The 18865-nt window shown below is 40.8% G+C and overlaps 1 protein-coding gene across 1 annotated transcript in view; it reads right to left on the bottom strand.

Annotated features, from left to right (window-relative positions):
• The window catches only part of LOC133603047 (growth factor receptor-bound protein 14-like), an 88043-nt gene extending 70420 nt beyond the window's left edge, over positions 1–17623 (bottom strand). The window contains exons 1-4 of the mRNA XM_061956194.1: positions 17569–17623; positions 17297–17378; positions 11297–11453; positions 3071–3192 (exon numbers count right to left, since the gene is read on the bottom strand). Of these exons, the coding sequence (XP_061812178.1) occupies positions 3071–3192; positions 11297–11453; positions 17297–17359 (342 nt within the window). The 5' untranslated portion in view covers positions 17360–17378; positions 17569–17623. The remainder of the gene's footprint in view (positions 1–3070; positions 3193–11296; positions 11454–17296; positions 17379–17568) is intronic.
• Between the last annotated feature and the right edge of the window lie 1242 nt (positions 17624–18865).

Genomic DNA, 18865 nt, shown 5'->3' with positions numbered 1-18865 from the left:
CAATTTTTCATCCGATTCAAACCGTTCCAACTCCAAAATATTGAACATTTTCAAAATGGTGTGCTCTCCTGCAACATGTTTTTAAAAATTCCCGGATTTCCAAGAATTCCCAGTTTTCAAAGACATTTTTTCCCTTTCAAAATGAATGAGACATTTTTCCAACTTGCACCATTTCCACATTTTTCAACCCATTCCAACCATTCCACCTTCAACACATTCCACCATCCTGGACATTCAAACTAACATTTTTCCAAATTCAAAAAAATTCCAGGATTTTCCAGAATTCCAGGTTTTGCAAAGCCCTATTTCCACCCTTTTTTTCTGTAGACTACTCCTTCCACATTTTTCAACCCACTTCAACCGTTCCACTGTCCAAACATTCCTCTTAATTAGGAAAAAAAAAAAAAGTTGTTTTTGAACTGGAAAAATTCCCGGTTTTCCCGAAATTCCTGGAATTCCGTAATACCATTTCTCAATTAAAAATGTTACTACTTCAACATTCCTCGGCCGATTTGAAAAATCCCAACACCAACCATTTCAATTCATTCAGAACATTCAAGTCTTTTAATATGTTTTAAAAAAAAAAATTCCCGCTTTTCCCAAAATTCCCACATTTTCATGAAATCCCCATTGAAATCAATGGGACATTTTTCAAAGTTCCACAATTTTTCATCCGATTCAAACCGTTCCAACTCCAAATTATTGAACATTTTCAAAATGGTGTGCTCTCCTGCAACATGTTTTTAAAAATTCCCGGATTTCCAAGAATTCCCAGTTTTCAAAGACATTTTTTCCCTTTCAAAATGAATGAGACATTTTTCCAACTTGCACCATTTCCACATTTTTCAACCCATTCCAACCATTCCACCTTCAACACATTCCACCATCCTGGACATTCAAACTAACATTTTTCCAAATTCAAAAAAATTCCAGGATTTTCCAGAATTCCAGGTTTTGCAAAGCCCTATTTCCACCCTTTTTTCTGTAGACTACTCCTTCCACATTTTTCAACCCACTTCAACCGTTCCACTGTCCAAACATTCCTCTTAATTAGGAAAAAAAACAACGTTTTTTTTTTTTAACTGGAAATTTTCCTGGTTTTCCCGAAATTCTAGGAAATCCTTAATACCACTTCTCAATTAAAAATGTTAATACTTCAACATTTCTCGACTGATTTGAAAAATTCCAACACCAACCTTTTCAACTCATTCAGAACATTCAAGTCTTTTAATATGTTTGAAAAAATTCCCGCCTTTCCCAAAATTCCCACATTTTCATGAAATTCCCATTGAAATCAATGGGACATTTTTCAAAGTTCCATAATTTTTCATCCGATTCAAACCGTTCCAACTCCAAAATATTCAACATTTTCAAAATAGTGTGCTCTCTTTCAACAATTTAAAAAAAATTCCCAGATTTCCAAGAATTCCCAGTTTTCAGGGACATTTTTCCCCATTCAAAATGAATGGGACATTCTTCCAAGTTGCATCATTTCCACATTTTTCAACCCATTCCACCTTCAACACATTCCACTCATCCTGGACAATCAAACTATAATTTTTCCAAGTTCCAAAAAATTCCAGGATTTTCCAGAATTCCAGGTTTTGCAAAGCCCTATTTACACCCTTTTTTTCTGTAGACTACTCCTTCCACATTTTTCAACCCACTTCAACTGTTCCCATGTCCAAACATTCCTCTTAATTAGGAAAAAAAACTAAGTTGTTTTTGAACTGGAAAAATTCCCGGTTTTCCCGAAATTCCTGGAATTCCGTAATACCATTTCTCAATTAAAAATGTTACTACTTCAACATTCCTCGGCCGATTTGAAAAATCCCAACACCAACCATTTCAATTCATTCAGAACATTCAAGTCTTTTAACATTTTCTAAAAAAAAATTCCCGCTTTTTTATGAAATTCCCATTGAAATCAATGGGACATTTTTCAAAGTTCCACAATTTTTCATCCGATTCAAACCGTTCCAACTCCAAAATATTCAACATTTTCAAAATTGTGTGTTCTCTTTCAACAATTTCAAAAAAAATCCCGGATTTCCAAGAATTCCCAGTTTTCAGGGACATTTTTCCTCTTTTCAAAATGAATGGGGCATTTTTTCCAACTTGCACCATTTTCACATTTTTCAACCCATTCCAACCATTCCACCTTCAACACATTCCACTCATCCTGGACATTCAAACTATCATTTTTCCAAGTTAAAAAAAATTCCAGGATTTTCCAGAATTCCAGGTTTTGCAAAGCCCTATTTCCACCCTTTTTTCTGTAGACTACTCCTTCCACATTTTTCAACCCACTTCAACCGTTCAAACATTCCTCTTAATTAGGAAAAAAACAAAGTTATTTTTTGAACTGGAAAAATTCCCGGTTTTCCCGAAATTCCTGGAATTCCTTAATACCATTTCTCAATTCAACATGTTACTACTTCAACATTTCTTGACCCATTTGAAAAATTCCAACACCAACCATTTCAACTCATTTAGAACATTCAAATCTTTTAACATTTTCTAAAAAAAAATTCCCGCTTTTTTATGAAATTCCCATTGAAATCAATGGGACATTTTTCAAAGTTCCACAATTTTTCATCCGATTCAAACTGTTCCAACTCCAAAATATTCAACATTTTCAAAATTGTGTGGTCTCCTTCAACAAATTCAAAAAAAATTCCCGGATTTCCAAGAATTTCCCAGTTTTTAGGGACATTTTACCTCATTCAAAATGAATGAAGTTGCACCATTTACACATTTTTCAACCCATTCCAACCATTCCACCTTCAACACATTCCACTCATCCTGGACATTCAAACTATCATTTTTCCAAGTTCAAAAAAATTCCAGGATTTTCCAGAATTCCAGGTTTTGCAAAGCCCTATTTCCACCCTTTTTTTTTCTGGCGACTGCTTTTCAACCCAGGTCAAAAGTGGTAAAGGAATGGCTAAATCAGGCTAGACTGAATGTTTTAGATTGACCTGACTTAAAGGTGTGGACAATGCTGAAGAAACAAGTCCATCCTTTACAAGTGTATATATGTATGTGAATAACACATTATTTAACTCACCAGAGGTTTCCTGAAGAATTCGTATTTTGCGTAGTTCTTCCGAAAATGCAAGCGGTTGTCGGAGTCTATCCCCCAGCTGGAGAGGACCTCCATGATGGACTCATGGTCCTCAATGGTCCTCTCTAGTCAGGACCAGATGCACATCAATAGTCAACATTTAATTCCTCGTTTGTTCCTGTTCTGCACCAACAATAAAAGAATAGTTGAGAAATGTTGTTCTTAAACAATTTGACAAATTGACAAAGTGGTGACCCTCGCCCCGTCCTTGTTTGTGAAGGACTGAGCATTTCATGGAATCTACTTTTATACCCAATCATGGCACCCACCTGTTCCCAATTAGCCCGTTCACCTGTGGGATGTTCCAAATAAGTCTTTGATGAGCATCAGTCCATCTCAGATGAGCTCGGGCCAAGTGAAGCGTTTCTGGTTTCTGGGTGTTGTTGATAAATGGCTGTGGCTTTGCATAGCAGAGTTTTAACTGGCACTTACAGATGTAGCGACCAACTGTAGTTACTGACAGTGGTTTTCTGAAGTGTTCCTGAGCCCATGTGGTGATATCCTTTACACACTGATGTTGCTTGTCGAAGTGTTTCTGGGTGTTGTTGATAAATGGCTGTGGCTTTGCATAGCAGAGTTTTGACTGGCACTTACAGATGTAGCGACCAACTGTAGTTACTGACAGTGGTTTTCTGAAGTGTTCCTGAGCCCATGTGGTGATATCCTTTACACACTGATGTTGCTTGTCGAAGTGTTTCTGGGTGTTGTTGATAAATGGCTGCGGCTTTGCATAGTAGAGTTTTAACTTGCACTTACAGATGTAGCAACCAACTGTAGTTACTGACAGTTATTTTTAAGTGTTCCTGAGCCCATGTGGTGATATCCTTTAAACACTGATGTCGCTTGTCGAAGCGTTTCTGGGTGTTGTTGATAAATGGCTGTGGCTTTGCATAGTGGAGTTTTAACTGGCACTCACAGATGTAGCGGCCAACTGTAGTTACTGACAGTTTTTTTTAAGTGTTCCTGAGCCCATGTGGTGTTATCCTTTACACACTGATTTTGCTTGTCGAAGCGTTTCTGGGTGTTGTTGATAATTGGCTGCGGCTTTCCATAGTAGAGTTTTAACTTGCACTTACAGACGTAGCGACCAACTGTAGTTACTGACGGGTTTTTTTTAAGTGTTCCTGAGCCCATGTGGTGATATCCTTTACACACTGATGTCGCTTGTCGAAGCGTTTCTGGGTGTTGTTGATAAATGGCTGTGGCTTTGCATAGTGGTGTTTTAACTGGAACTCACACAGATGTAGCGGCCAACTGTAGTTACTGACAGTTTTTTTTAAGTGTTCCTGAGCCCATGTGGTGTTATTCTTTACACACTGATGTCGCTTGTCGAAGCGTTTCTGGGTGTTGTTGATAAATGGCTGCGGCTTTGCATAGTAGAGTTTTAACTTGCACTTACAGATGTAGCGACCAACTGTAGTTACTGACAGTTTTTTTTAAGTGTTCCTGAGCCCATGTGGGGATATCCTTTACACACTGATGTCGCTTGTCAAAGCGTTTCTGGGTGTTGTTGATAAATGGCTGCGGCTTTGCATAGTAGAGTTTTAACTTGCACTTACAGATGTAGCGACCAACTGTAGTTACTGACAGTTTTTTTTAAGTGTTCCTGAGCCCATGTGGTGATATCCTTTACACACTGATGTCGCTTGTCGAAGCGTTTCTGGGTGTTGTTGATAAATGGCTGTGGCTTTGCATAGTAGAGTTTTAACTTGCACTTACAGATGTAGCGACCAACTGTAGTTACTGACAGTTTTTTTTAAGTGTTCCTGAGCCCATGTGGGGATATCCTTTACACACTGATGTCGCTTGTCGAAGCGTTTCTGGGTGTTGTTGATAAATGGCTGCGGCTTTGCATAGTATAGTTTTAACTTGCACTTACAGATGTAGCGACCAACCGTAGTTACTGACAGTTTTTTTTAAGTGTTCCGGAGCCCATGTGGTGTTATCCTTTACGCACTGATGTCGCTTGTCGAAGCGTTTCTGGGTGTTGTTGATAAATGGCTGTGGCTTTGCATAGTGGAGTTTTAACTGGCACTCACAGATGTAGCGGCCAACTGTAGTTACTGACAGTTTTTTTTAAGTGTTCCTGAGCCCATGTGGTGTTATCCTTTACACACGGATGTCGCTTGTCGAAGCGTTTCTGGGTGTTGTTGATATATGGCTGTGGCTTTGCATAGTGGAGTTTAAACTGGCACTCACAGATGTAGCGGCCAACTGTAGTTACGACAGTGGTTTTCTGAAGTGCCAATGTGGTGATATCCTTTACACACCGATGTCGCTTGTCGAAGCGTTTCTGAACATGAAATATCTTGTCTTTGCAGTCTATTCAATTGAATATAAGTTGCTTGTCGAAGCGTTTCTGGGTGTTGTTGATAAATGGCCGTGGCTTTGCATAGTAGAGTTTTAACGTGCACTTACAGATGTAGCGACCAACTGTAGATACTGACAGTGGTTTTCTGAAGTGTTCCTGAGCCCATGTGGTGATATCCTTTACACACTGATGTCACTTATGATGCAGTATCGCCTGAGGGATCCAAGGTGTGTAATATCATGGCTTACGTGCAGTGATTTCTCCAGATTCTCTGAACCTTTTGATGATATTACGGAGCGTAGATGGTGAAATCCCTAAATTCCTTGCAATAGCTAGTTAAAAGTTAAAACGCTACTACGCAAAAGCCACAGCTATTTATCAACAACACCCAGAAACGCTTCACCAAAAAAATTAAAACATTTTTTCGTGTGGACATGAAATATCTTGTATTTGCAGTCTATTCAATTGAATATAAGTTGCTTGTCTAAGCGTTTCTGGGTGTTGTTGATAAATGGCCGTGGCTTTGCATAGTGGAGTTTTAACTGGCACTCACGGATGTAGCGGCCGACTGTAGTTACTGACAGTGCTTTTCTGAAGTGCCCATGTGGTGATATCCTTTACACACCGATGTCGCTTGACGAAGCGTTTCTGGGTGTTGTTGATAAATGGCCGTGGCTTTGCATAGTGGAGTTTTAACTGGCACTCACGGATGTAGCGGCCGACTGTAGTTACTGAATGTGGTTTTCTGAAGTGCCCATGTGGTGATATCCTTTACACACTGATGTCACTTATGATGCAGTATCGCCTGAGCGATCCAAGGTGTGTAATATCATGGCTTACGTGCAGTGATTTCTCCAGATTCTCTGAACCTTTTGATGATATTACGGAGCGTAGATGGTGAAATCCCTAAATTCCTTGCAATAGCTAGTTAAAAGTTAAAACGCTACTACGCAAAAGCCACAGCTATTCATCAACAACACCCAGAAACGCTTCACCAAAAAAATTAAAACATTTTTTCGTGTGAACATGAAATATCTTGTATTTGCAGTCTATTCAATTGAATATAAGTTGCTTGTCTAAGCGTTTCTGGGTGTTGTTGATAAATGGCCGTGGCTTTGCATAGTGGAGTTTTAACTGGCACTCACGGATGTAGCGACCAACTGTAGTTACTGACAGTGGTTTTTCTGAAGTGCCCATGTGGTGATATCCTTTACACACCGATGTCGCTTGTGGAAGCGTTTCTGGGTGTTGTTGATAAATGGCTGTGGCTTTGCATAGTGGAGTTTTAACTGGCACTCACGGATGTAGCGGCCGACTGTAGTTACTGACAGTGGTTTTCTGAAGTGCCCATGTGGTGATATCCTTTACACACTGATGTCGCTTGTGGAAGCGTTTCTGGGTGTTGTTGATAAATGGCTGTGGCTTTGCATAGTGGAGTTTTAACTGGCACTCACAGATGTAGCGCCCGACTGTAGTTACTGACAGTGCTTTTCTGAAGTGCCCATGTGGTGATATCCTTTACACACTGATGTCGCTTGTCAAAGCGTTTCTGAACATGAAATATCTTGTCTTTGCAGTCTATTCAATTGAATATAAGTTGCTTGTCGAAGCGTTTCTGGGTGTTGTTGATAAATGGCCGTGGCTTTGCATAGTAGAGTTTTAACGTGCACTTACAGATGTAGCGACCAACTGTAGATACTGACAGTGGTTTTCTGAAGTGTTCCTGAGCCCATGTGGTGATATCCTTTACACACTGATGTCACTTATGATGCAGTATCGCCTGAGGGATCCAAGGTGTGTAATATCATGGCTTACGTGCAGTGATTTCTCCAGATTCTCTGAACCTTTTGATGATATTACGTAGAGCGTAGATGGTGAAATCCCTAAATTCCTTGCAATAGCTAGTTAAAAGTTAAAACGCTACTACGCAAAAGCCACAGCTATTCATCAACAACACCCAGAAACGCTTCACCAAAAAAAATAAAAAAAATTTTCGTGTGAACATGAAATATCTTGTATTTGCAGTCTATTCAATTCAATATAAGTTGCTTGTCGAAGCGTTTCTGGGTGTTGTTGATAAATGGCCGTGGCTTTGCATAGTGGAGTTTTAACTGGCACTCACGGATGTAGCGGCCGACTGTAGTTACTGACAGTGGTTTTCTGAAGTGCCCATGTGGTGATATCCTTTACACACCGATGTCGCTTGTGGAAGCGTTTCTGGGTGTTGTTGATAAATGGCCGTGGCTTTGCATAGTGGAGTTTTAACTGGCACTCACGGATGTAGCGGCCAACTGTAGTTACTGACAGTGGTTTTTCTGAAGTGCCCATGTGGTGATATCCTTTACACACTGATGTCGCTTGTGGAAGCGTTTCTGGGTGTTGTTGATAAATGGCTGTGGCTTTGCATAGTGGAGTTTTAACTGGCACTCACGGATGTAGCGGCCAACTGTAGTTACTGACAGTGGTTTTTCTGAAGTGCCCATGTGGTGATATCCTTTACACACTGATGTCGCTTGTGGAAGCGTTTCTGGGTGTTGTTGATAAATGGCTGTGGCTTTGCATAGTGGAGTTTTAACTGGCACTCACGGATGTAGCGGCCGACTGTAGTTACTGACAGTGGTTTTCTGAAGTGCCCATGTGGTGATATCCTTTACACACCGATGTCGCTTGTCGAAGCGTTTCTGGGTGTTGTTGATTAATGGCTGTGGCTTTGCATAGTGGAGTTTTAACTGGCACTCACAGATGTAGCGGCCGACTGTAGTTACTGACAGTGGTTTTCTGAAGTGCCCATGTGGTGATATCCTTTACACACTGATGTCACTTATGATGCAGTATCGCCTGAGGGATCCAAGGTGCGTAATATCATGGCTTACGTGCAGTGATTTCTCCAGATTCTCTGAACCTTTTGATGATATTACGGAGCGTAGATGGTGAAATCCCTAAATTCCTTGCAATAGCTAGTTAAAAGTTAAAACGCTACTACGCAAAAGCCACAGCTATTCATCAACAACACCCAGAAACGCTTCGCCAAAAAAATTAAAACATTTTTTCGTGTGAACATGAAATATCTTGTATTTGCAGTCTATTCACTTGAATATAAGTTGCTTGTCGAAGCGTTTCTGGGTGTTGTTGATAAATGGCCGTGGCTTTGCATAGTGGAGTTTTAACTGGCACTCACGGATGTAGCGGCCAACTGTAGTTACTGACAGTGGTTTTTCTGAAGTGCCCATGTGGTGATATCCTTTACACACCGATGTCGCTTGTCGAAGCGTTTCTGGGTGTTGTTGATAAATGGCCGTGGCTTTGCATAGTGGAGTTTTAACTGGCACTCACGGATGTAGCGGCCAACTGTAGTTACTGACAGTGGTTTTCTGAAGTGCCCATGTGGTGATATCCTTTACACACTGATGTCACTTATGATGCAGTTTCGCCTGAGGGATCCAAGGTGCGTAATATCATGGCTTACGTGCAGTGATTTCTCCAGATTCTCTGAACCTTTTGATGATATTACGGAGCGTAGATGGTGAAATTCCTAAATTCCTTGCAATAGCTAGTTAAAAGTTAAAACGCTACTACGCAAAAGCCACAGCTATTTATCAACAACACCCAGAAACGCTTCACCAAAAAAATTAAAACATTTTTTCGTGTGAACATGAAATATCTTGTATTTGCAGTCTATTCACTTGAATATAAGTTGCTTGTCTAAGCGTTTCTGGGTGTTGTTGATAAATGGCCGTGGCTTTGCATAGTGGAGTTTTAACTGGCACTCACGGATGTAGCGGCCGACTGTAGTTACTGACAGTGGTTTTCTGAAGTGCCCATGTGGTGATATCCTTTACACACTGATGTCGCTTGTCGAAGCGTTTCTGAACATGAAATATCTTGTCTTTGCAGTCTATTATTTGAATATAAGTTGCTTGTCGAAACGTTTCTGGGTGTTGTTGATAAATGGCCGTGGCTTTGCATAGTAGAGTTTTAACGTGCACTTACAGATGTAGCGACCAACTGTAGATACTGACAGTGGTTTTCTGAAGTGTTCCTGAGCCCATGTGGTGATATCCTTTACACACTGATGTCACTTATGATGCAGTATCGCCTGAGGGATCCAAGGTGTGTAATATCATGGCTTACGTGCAGTGATTTCTCCAGATTCTCTGAACCTTTTGATGATATTACGGAGCGTAGATGGTGAAATCCCTAAATTCCTTGCAATAGCTAGTTAAAAGTTAAAACGCTACTACGCAAAAGCCACAGCTATTTATCAACAACACCCAGAAACGCTTCGCCAAAAAAATTAAAAAATGTTTTCGTGTCAACATGAAATATCTTGTATTTGCAGTCTATTCAATTGAAAATAAGTTGCTTGTCTTAGCGTTTCTGGGTGTTGTTGATAAATGGCCGTGGCTTTGCATAGTGGAGTTTTAACTGGCACTCACGGATGTAGCGGCCAACTGTAGTTACTGACAGTGGTTTTCTGAAGTGCCCATGTGGTGATATCCTTTACACAATGATGTCGCTTGTGGAAGCGTTTCTGGGTGTTGTTGATAAATGGCTGTGGCTTTGCATAGTGGAGTTTTAACTGGCACTCACAGATGTAGCGGCCAACTGTAGTTACTGACAGTTTTTTTTAAGTGTTCCTGAGCCCATGTGGTGTTATCCTTTACACACTGATGTCGCTTGTCGAAGCGTTTCTGGGTGTTGTTGATAAATGGCTGTGGCTTTGCATAGTGGAGTTTAAACTGGCACTTACAGATGTAGCGACCAACTGTAGTTACTGACAGTGGATTTCTGAAGTGTTCCTGAGCCCATGTGGTGATATCCTATACACACTGATTTTGCTTGTCGAAGCGTTTCTGGGTGTTGTTGATAAATGGCTGCGGCTTTGCATAGTAGAGTTTTAACTTGCACTTACAGACGTAGCGACCAACTGTAGTTACTGACAGTGGTTTTCTGAAGTGTTCCTGAGCCCATGTGGTGATATCCTTTACACACTGATGTCGCTTGTCGAAGCGTTTCCGGGTGTTGTTGATAAATGGCTGTGGCTTTGCATAGTGGAGTTTAAACTGGCACTTACAGATGTAGCGACCAACTGTAGTTACTGACAGTGGATTTCTGAAGTGTTCCTGAGCCCATGTGGTGATATCCTATACACACTGATTTTGCTTGTCGAAGCGTTTCTGGGTGTTGTTGATAAATGGCTGCGGCTTTGCATAGTAGAGTTTTAACTTGCACTTACAGACGTAGCGACCAACTGTAGTTACTGACAGTGGTTTTCTGAAGTGTTCCTGAGCCCATGTGGTGATATCCTTTACACACTGATGTCGCTTGTCGAAGCGTTTCCGCGTGTTGTTGATAAATGGCTGTGGCTTTGCATAGTGGAGTTTTAACTGGCACTTACAGATGTAGCGACCAACTGTAGTTACTGACAGTGGATTTCTGAAGTGTTCCTGAGCCCATGTGGTGATATCCTATACACACTGATTTTGCTTGTCGAAGCGTTTCTGGGTGTTGTTGATAAATGGCTGCGGCTTTGCATAGTAGAGTTTTAACTTGCACTTACAGACGTAGCGACCAACTGTAGTTACTGACAGTGGTTTTCTGAAGTGTTCCTGAGCCCATGTGGTGATATCCTTTACACACTGATGTCGCTTGTCGAAGCGTTTCCGGGTGTTGTTGATAAATGGCTGTGGCTTTGCATAGTGGAGTTTTAACTGGCACTCACAGATGTAGCGGCCAACTGTAGTTACTGACAGTGGTTTTCTGAAGTGCCCATGTGGTGATATCCTTCACACACTGATGTCGCTTGTGGAAGCTTTTCTGGGTGTTGTTGATAAACGTCTTTTTCTCCCACGACCTACCTATTCCCAGGTGAGAGAGGTGCTCGTACAGAGTCAAGCTGTGTTCGTCCACGGCGTGGCCCTTCAAGGCCAACATGTGACATATGTCCCGGGCAACAATGTCGCTGGGGACCTCCACTGCTCTGCTGCTGTTGTCCTCGTTGTAGATCTTGATGACCTGCAGACACAAACGTGCTATGAGTCAAATACTTGTAAGACAAAGCAGGAGAAGTTTATTATTATGCAAACAAATGTTCCTGGTTGCCAATCAGGATGCTCTACACGCCTGTTTTTCAATGTGTTACTTTGTATATTGAAATATTTCAAGTACTATTCCGTCCAATACCATTCCTGACAAATAAAAAAAGTCCCGGTGTTAACCTCGTATTATTGTGGTTTGTGATGTGTTGCATTTATCTCAGGAAACGCTTGAAAGAAAACCTCCGAGCATGAATTTGTGTAAAAAAAAAAAAATGCATCCCTGACAAAAAGCAGGCGACGTGCAGACCAAGTAAATGTGTTGACCTTCTCTCAAGGACGGCACCACTTAGACTGGTCTGCTGCTACCCTGACCTAAACCCCACAGTCTATCTGAGAGTGATGTGGCCTCCAGCTTGGTCACGCTGCTGCACAAAAACTCCAAACGACTCGCGCACAAAGACAAGAACCTTCCCTTAACTAAGTCCAAGGATCTAAAAAAAAAAAAACCAAAAGCAGTGAAGTTGTCACGTTGTGTAAATGGTAAATAAAAAGAGAATACAACAAATCCTTTTCAACTTATATTCAATTGAATAGACTGCAAAGACAAGATATTTCATGTCCACACTAAAAAAAAATTTTTTTTTGGCAAAGCGTTTCTGGGTGTTGTTGATAAATAGCTGTGGCTTTCACACTGAGAAACTGTGTTATTTTTTTTTTTTTTGAAAAATATTCGCTCATTTGGAATTTGATGCCTGCGACGTGTTTCAAAAAAAAGTGGGTGGAAAAAAAGACTATGCAAAGCCAAAGCCATTTATCAACAACACCCGGAAACGCTTGGCTGGGCCCGAGCTCATCTGAGATGGACTGATGCTCATCAAAGACTTATTTGGAACACCTGGGAAAAAGGTAGGTCATGTGAGAAACTCTTACTGTGCAAAGCCAAAAGCCACTTATCAACAACACCCGGAAACGCTTCGACAAGCGACATCAGTGTGTAAAGGATATCACCACATGGGCTCAGGAACACTGCAGAAAACCACTGTCAGTAACTACAGTTGGTCGCTACATCTGTAAGGGCAAGTTAAAACTCTACTATGCAAAGCCAAAGCCATTTATCAACAACACCCAGAAACCAGAAATGCTTCGCTGGGCCCGAGCTCATCTAAGATGGACTGATGCTCATCAAAGACTTATTTGGAACATCCCACAGGTGAACGGGCTAATTGGGAACAGGTGGGTGCCATGATTGGGTATAAAAGCAGCTTCCATGAAATGCTCAGTCATTCACAAACAAGGACGGGGCGAGGGTCACCACTTTGTCAACAAATGCCTGAGCAAATTGTTTAAGAGCAACATTTATCAACCAGCTATTGCAAGGAATTTAGGGACTCACCATCTACGCTCCGTAATATCATCAAAATGTTCAGAGAATCTGGAGAAATCACTGCAGGTAAGCCATGATAGTACGCACCTTGGTTTCCTCAGGCTGTACTGCATCAAAAAAGCCACATCAGTGTGTAAAGGATATCACCACATGGGCTCAGGAACACTTCGGAAAACCACTGTCAGTAACTACAGTTGGTCGCTACATCTGTAAGTGCAAGTTAAATGGCTGTGGCTTTGCATAGTAGAGTTTTATCAACAACACCCAGAAACGCTTTGCCAAAATGTTTTAGTTTTTTTCAGTGTGTAAAGGATATCACAGCATGGGCTAGGAACACGTCCGAAAACCACTGTCAGAAACTACAGTTGGTCGCTACATCTGTAAGTGCAAGTTAAAACTCTACTACGCAAAAGCCAAAAGCTATTTATCAACAACACCCAGAAACGCTTCGCCAAAAAAAAATAGTTTTTCAGTGTGTAAAGGATATCACAGCATGGGCTAGGAACACGTCCGAAAACCACTGTCAGCGACTACAGTTGGTCGCTACATCTGTAAGTGCAAGTTAAAACTTTACTACGCAAAGCCAAAAGCTATTTATCAACAACACCCAGAAATGCTTCGCCAAAAAAATTAAAACATTTTTTAGTGTGAACATGAAATATCTTGTCTTTGCAGTCTATTCTATTGAATATAAGTTGCTTGTCAAAACGTTTCTGGGTGTTGTTGATAAATGGCCGTGGCTTTGCATAGTAGAGTTTTAACGTGCACTTACAGATGTAGCGACCAACTGTAGTTAATGACAGTGCTTTTCTGAAGTGTTCCTGAGCCCATGTGGTGATATCTATTACACACCGATGTGGCTTTTTGATGCAGTACAGCCTGAGGGATCCAAGGTGCGTAATATCACGGCTTACGCGCAGTGATTTCTCCAGATTCTCTGAACCTTTTGATGATATTACGGAGCGTAGATGGTGAAATCCCTAAATTCCTTGCAATAGCTAGTTAAAAGTTAAAACTCTACTACGCAAAAGCCACAGCTATTTATCAACAACACCCAGAAACGCTTTGCCAATAAATTACGTTTTTTTTTGTGTGACCATGAAATATCTTGTCTTTGCAGTCTATTCAATTGAATATAAGTTGCTTGTCGAAGCGTTTCTGGGTGTTGTTGATAAATGGCCGTGGCTTTGCATAGTAGAGTTTTAACGTGCACTTACAGATGTAGCGACCAACTGTAGTTAATGACAGTGCTTTTCTGAAGTGTTCCTGAGCCCATGTGGTGATATCTATTACACACCGATGTGGCTTTTTGATGCAGTACAGCCTGAGGGATCCAAGGTGTGTAATATCATGGCTTACGTGCAGTGATTTCTCCAGATTTTCTGAACCTTTTGATGATATAACGGAGCGTAGATGGTGAAATCCCTAAATTCCTTGCAATAGCTAGTTAAAAGTTAAAACTCTACTACGCAAAAGCCACAGCTATTTATCAACAACACCCAGAAACGCTTTGCCAATAAATTACTTTTTTTTTTGTGTGACCATGAAATATTTTGTCCTTGCAGTCTATTCAATTGAATATAAGTTGCTTGTCGAAGCGTTTCTGGGTGTTGTTGATAAATGGCCGTGGCTTTGCTTAGTAGAGTTTTAACTTGCACTTACAGATGTAGCGACCAACTGTAGTTAATGACAGTGCTTTTCTGAAGTGTTCCTGAGCCCATGTGGTGATATCCATTACACACCGATGTGGCTTTTTGATGCAGTACAGCCTGAGGGATCCAAGGTGCGTAATATCATGGCTTACGTGCAGTGATTTCTCCAGATTCTCTGAACCTTTTGATGATATTACGGAGCGTAAATGGTGAAATCCCTCAATTCCTTGCAATAGCTAGTTAAAAGTTAAAACTCTACTACGCAAAAGCCACAGCTATTTATCAACAACACCCAGAAACGCTTCGCCAAAAAAATTTAGTTTTTTTTAGTGTGAACATGAAATATCTTGTCTTTGCAGTCTAATAAATTGAATATAAGTTGCTTGTCGAAGCGTTTCTGGGTGTTGTTGATAAATGGCCGTGGCTTTGCATAGTAGAGTTTTAACGTGCACTTACAGATGTAGCGACCAACTATAGATACTGACAGTGGTTTTCCGAAGTGTTCCTGAGCCCATGTGGTGATATCCTTTACATACTGATGTCACTTATGATGCAGTATTGCCTGAGGGATCCAAGGTGTGTAATATCATGGCTTACGTGCAGTGATTTCTCCAGATTTTCTGTACCTTTTGATGATATAACGGAGCATAGATGGTGAAATCCCTAAATTCCTTGCAATAGCTAGTTAAAAGTTAAAACTCTACTACGCAAAAGCCACAGCTATTTATCAACAACACCCAGAAACGCTTCGCCAAAAAAATTATGGTTTTTTTTAGTGTGACCATGAAATATCTTGTCTTTGCAGTCTAATAAATTGAATATAAGTGGCTTGTCGAAGCATTTCTGGGTGTTGTTGATAATTGGCCGTGGCTTTGCATAGTAGAGTTTTAATGTGCACTAACAGATGTAACGACCAACTGTAGTCACTGACAGTGGTTTTCTGAAGTGTTCCTGAGCCCATGTGGTGATATCCTTTACACACTGATGTCACTTATGATGAAGTACTGCATGAGGGATCCAAGATGTGTAATATCATGGCTTACGTGCAGTGATTTCTCCAGATTCTCTGAACCTTTTGATGATATTACGGAGCGTAGATGGTGAAATCCCTAAATTCCTTGCAATAGCTGGTTAAAAGTTAAAACTCTACTACGCAAAAGCCACAGCTATTTATCAACAACACCCAGAAACGCTTTGCCAAAAAAATTAAAACATTTTTTAGTGTGAACATGAAATGTCTTGTATTTGCAGTCTATTCAATTGAATATAAGTTGCTTGTCTAAGCGTTTCTGGGTGTTGTTGATAAATGGCCGTGGCTTTGCTTAGTAGAGTTTTAACTTGCACTTACAGATGTAGCGACCAACTGTAGTTAATGACAGTGCTTTTCTGAAGTGTTCCTGAGCCCATGTGGTGATATCTATTACACACCGATGTGGCTTTTTGATGCAGTACAGCCTGAGGGATCCAAGGTGTGTAATATCATGGCTTACCTGCAGTGATTTCTCCAGATTCTCTGAACCTTTTGATGATATTACGGAGCGTAGATGGTGAAATCCCTAAATTCCTTGCAATAGCTAGTTAAAAGTTAAAACTCTACTACGCAAAAGCCACAGCTATTTATCAACAACACCCAGAAACGCTTTGCCAATAAATTACATTTTTTTTTTGTGTGACCATGAAATATCTTGTCTTTGCAGTCTATTCAATTGAATATAAATTGCTTGTCGAAGCGTTTCTGGGTGTTGTTGATAAATGGCCGTGGCTTTGCATAGTACAGTTTTAACGTGAACTTACAGATGTAGCGACCAACTGTAGTTACTGACAGTGGTTTTCTTAAGTGTTCCTGAGCCCATGTGGTGATATCCTTTACATACCGATGTGGCTTTTTGATGCAGTACCGCCTGAGGGATCCAAGGTGTGTAATATCATGGCTTACGTGCAGTGATTTCTCCAGATTCTCTGAACCCTTTGATGATATTACGGAGCATAGATGGTGAAATCCCTAAATTCCTTGCAATAGCTGGTTAAAAGTTAAAACTCTACTACGCAAAAGCCACAGCTATTTATCAACAACACCCAGAAATGCTTCGCCAAAAAAATTACGTTTTTTTTTTTTATTGCAAGGAAATCCCTAAATTCCTTGCAATAATAATAAGAATAATGGATTAGATTTATATAGCGCTTTTCTAGACACTCAAAGCGCTTCACAGAAAAGTAAGAACCCATCATTCATTCATTCACACCTGGTGGTGGTAAGCTACATTTGTAGCCACAGCTGCCCTGGGGTAGACTGACCGAAGTGTGGCTACTAGCTTGTGCCTACGGCCTCTCCGACCACCAATTATCATTCATCATTCATTCACCAGTGTGAGCGGCACCGGGTACAAGGGTGAAGTGTCCTGCCCAAGGACACAACGGCAGCGATTTGGATGGTAAGAGGCGGGGAGTGAACCTGCAACCCTCAGGTTTCTGGCACGGCCGCTCTACCCACTACGCCATGCCGCCCCCAATAGCTAGTAAAAAGTTAAAACTCTCCTACGCAAAGCCACAGATATTTATCAACAACACCCAGAAACGCTTCGCCAAAAAAATTAAGTTTTTTTAGTGTAAACATGAAATATCTTGTCTTTGCAGTCCATTCAATTGAATATAAGTTGAAAAGTATTTGTTGTATTCTCTTTTTATTTACCATTTACACAAGCACGGCCACGTACCAGAGGGCAGCGCGTCGACACAATGGAGTCAATGGAAACAAGAAAAAAAAGGACTTTTTAGGGTTCCTACCCGCTTCTGCAGACAAAGAGGTGTGATGGCCGGCAAGGTGACTCTTCTTGCACGGAAGTTCATGCTGCCGTCTTCAGTGACGCTTCAACAGAGACATACACACATATATACATACATATATACATACATACATACATAGTCACTGTTTCAATGAGTACTGCAGGGAATATGAACACAAGTCATCTGGTTTGCAAAGAAGGTGTGAGGGGGGGAAAAAAAGTCATGTTTCCTCCCCAAATTCCTCCTTCGTCCTTGGAGAAGCAAGCGCTTACCGTTGTCGACTGGTTCAGAAAAAAGGCCGCTGCTTGGGTGTTTGATTTCCACACCCCAAGGCCGCTGAGTGCGAGAGAAAACTGTGATGACTTGTTCAGCCATATTTGACGAACGTATTATTATCACCAATCCAGCATGTTTAGTCTCGCAGGAAGTGGACACGACAGGAACGTTGGGTCCAAGGAGATATAAGTCCCGCCTTTCCAAGCCGATAAGCAGCTGACTCCTGGTGAAATATATCCCAAATGTTCTCCTCGGACTTCTAGAAGGTCGATTATAAGTCAGCCATGCAGATGACGAGAAGTAGGCCTTAAATGTCCTTTATACTCACTATTATGTTGTTCTGACATTTAATGTCTTTTATACACACTATTATGTTGTTCTGACAATAAAGGGACATAAAGACATAGAACACTACATTAGGTACACATAGGACATTACATTAGGTACACATAGGACACAACATTAGGTACACCTAGGACACAACATTAGGTACACATAAACAAACTTTTACAAACACATTCTGACAAAAAAGGTTGACAATAAAGTGTGTGGTTGAAGTTGAGATAATGACAACATAGGACACAACATTAGGTACACTTAGGACACAACATTAGGTACACTTAGGACACAACATTAGGTACACATGGGACACAACATTAGGTACACATAGGACACAACATTAGGTACACTTAGGACACAACATTAGGTACACATGGGACACAACATTAGGTAGTGTACCTAATGTTGTGTCCTATGTGTACCTAATGTTGTGTCCTATGTGTACCTAATGTTGTGTCCTATGTGTACCTAATGTTGTGTCTTATGTGTACCTAATGTTGTGTCCTAAGTGTACCTAATGTTGTGTCTTATGTGTACCTAATGTTGTGTCCTAAGTGTACCTAATGTTGTGTCCTATGTGTACCTAATGTTGTGTCCTATGTGTACCTAATGTTGTGTCCTAAGTGTACCTAATATTGTGTCCAATTAGGTGTGTGGTTGAAGTTGAGATAATGACAACATAGGACACAACATTAGGTACACTTAGGACACAACATTAGGTACACATGGGACACAACATTAGGTAGTGTACCTAATGTTGTGTCCTATGTGTACCTAATGTTGTGTCCTATGTGTACCTAATGTTGTGTCCTATGTGTACCTAATGTTGTGTCTTATGTGTACCTAATGTTGTGTCCTAAGTGTACCTAATGTTGTGTCTTATGTGTACCTAATGTTGTGTCCTAAGTGTACCTAATGTTGTGTCCTATGTGTACCTAATGTTGTGTCCTATGT

Source organism: Nerophis lumbriciformis, linkage group LG13 (genome assembly GCF_033978685.3).
Source record: "Nerophis lumbriciformis linkage group LG13, RoL_Nlum_v2.1, whole genome shotgun sequence".
Taxonomy (NCBI): Eukaryota; Metazoa; Chordata; class Actinopteri; order Syngnathiformes; family Syngnathidae; genus Nerophis; species Nerophis lumbriciformis.
Note: the sequence above shows the minus strand (reverse complement) of the source record. Positions and strands in the feature narration are given on the sequence as shown.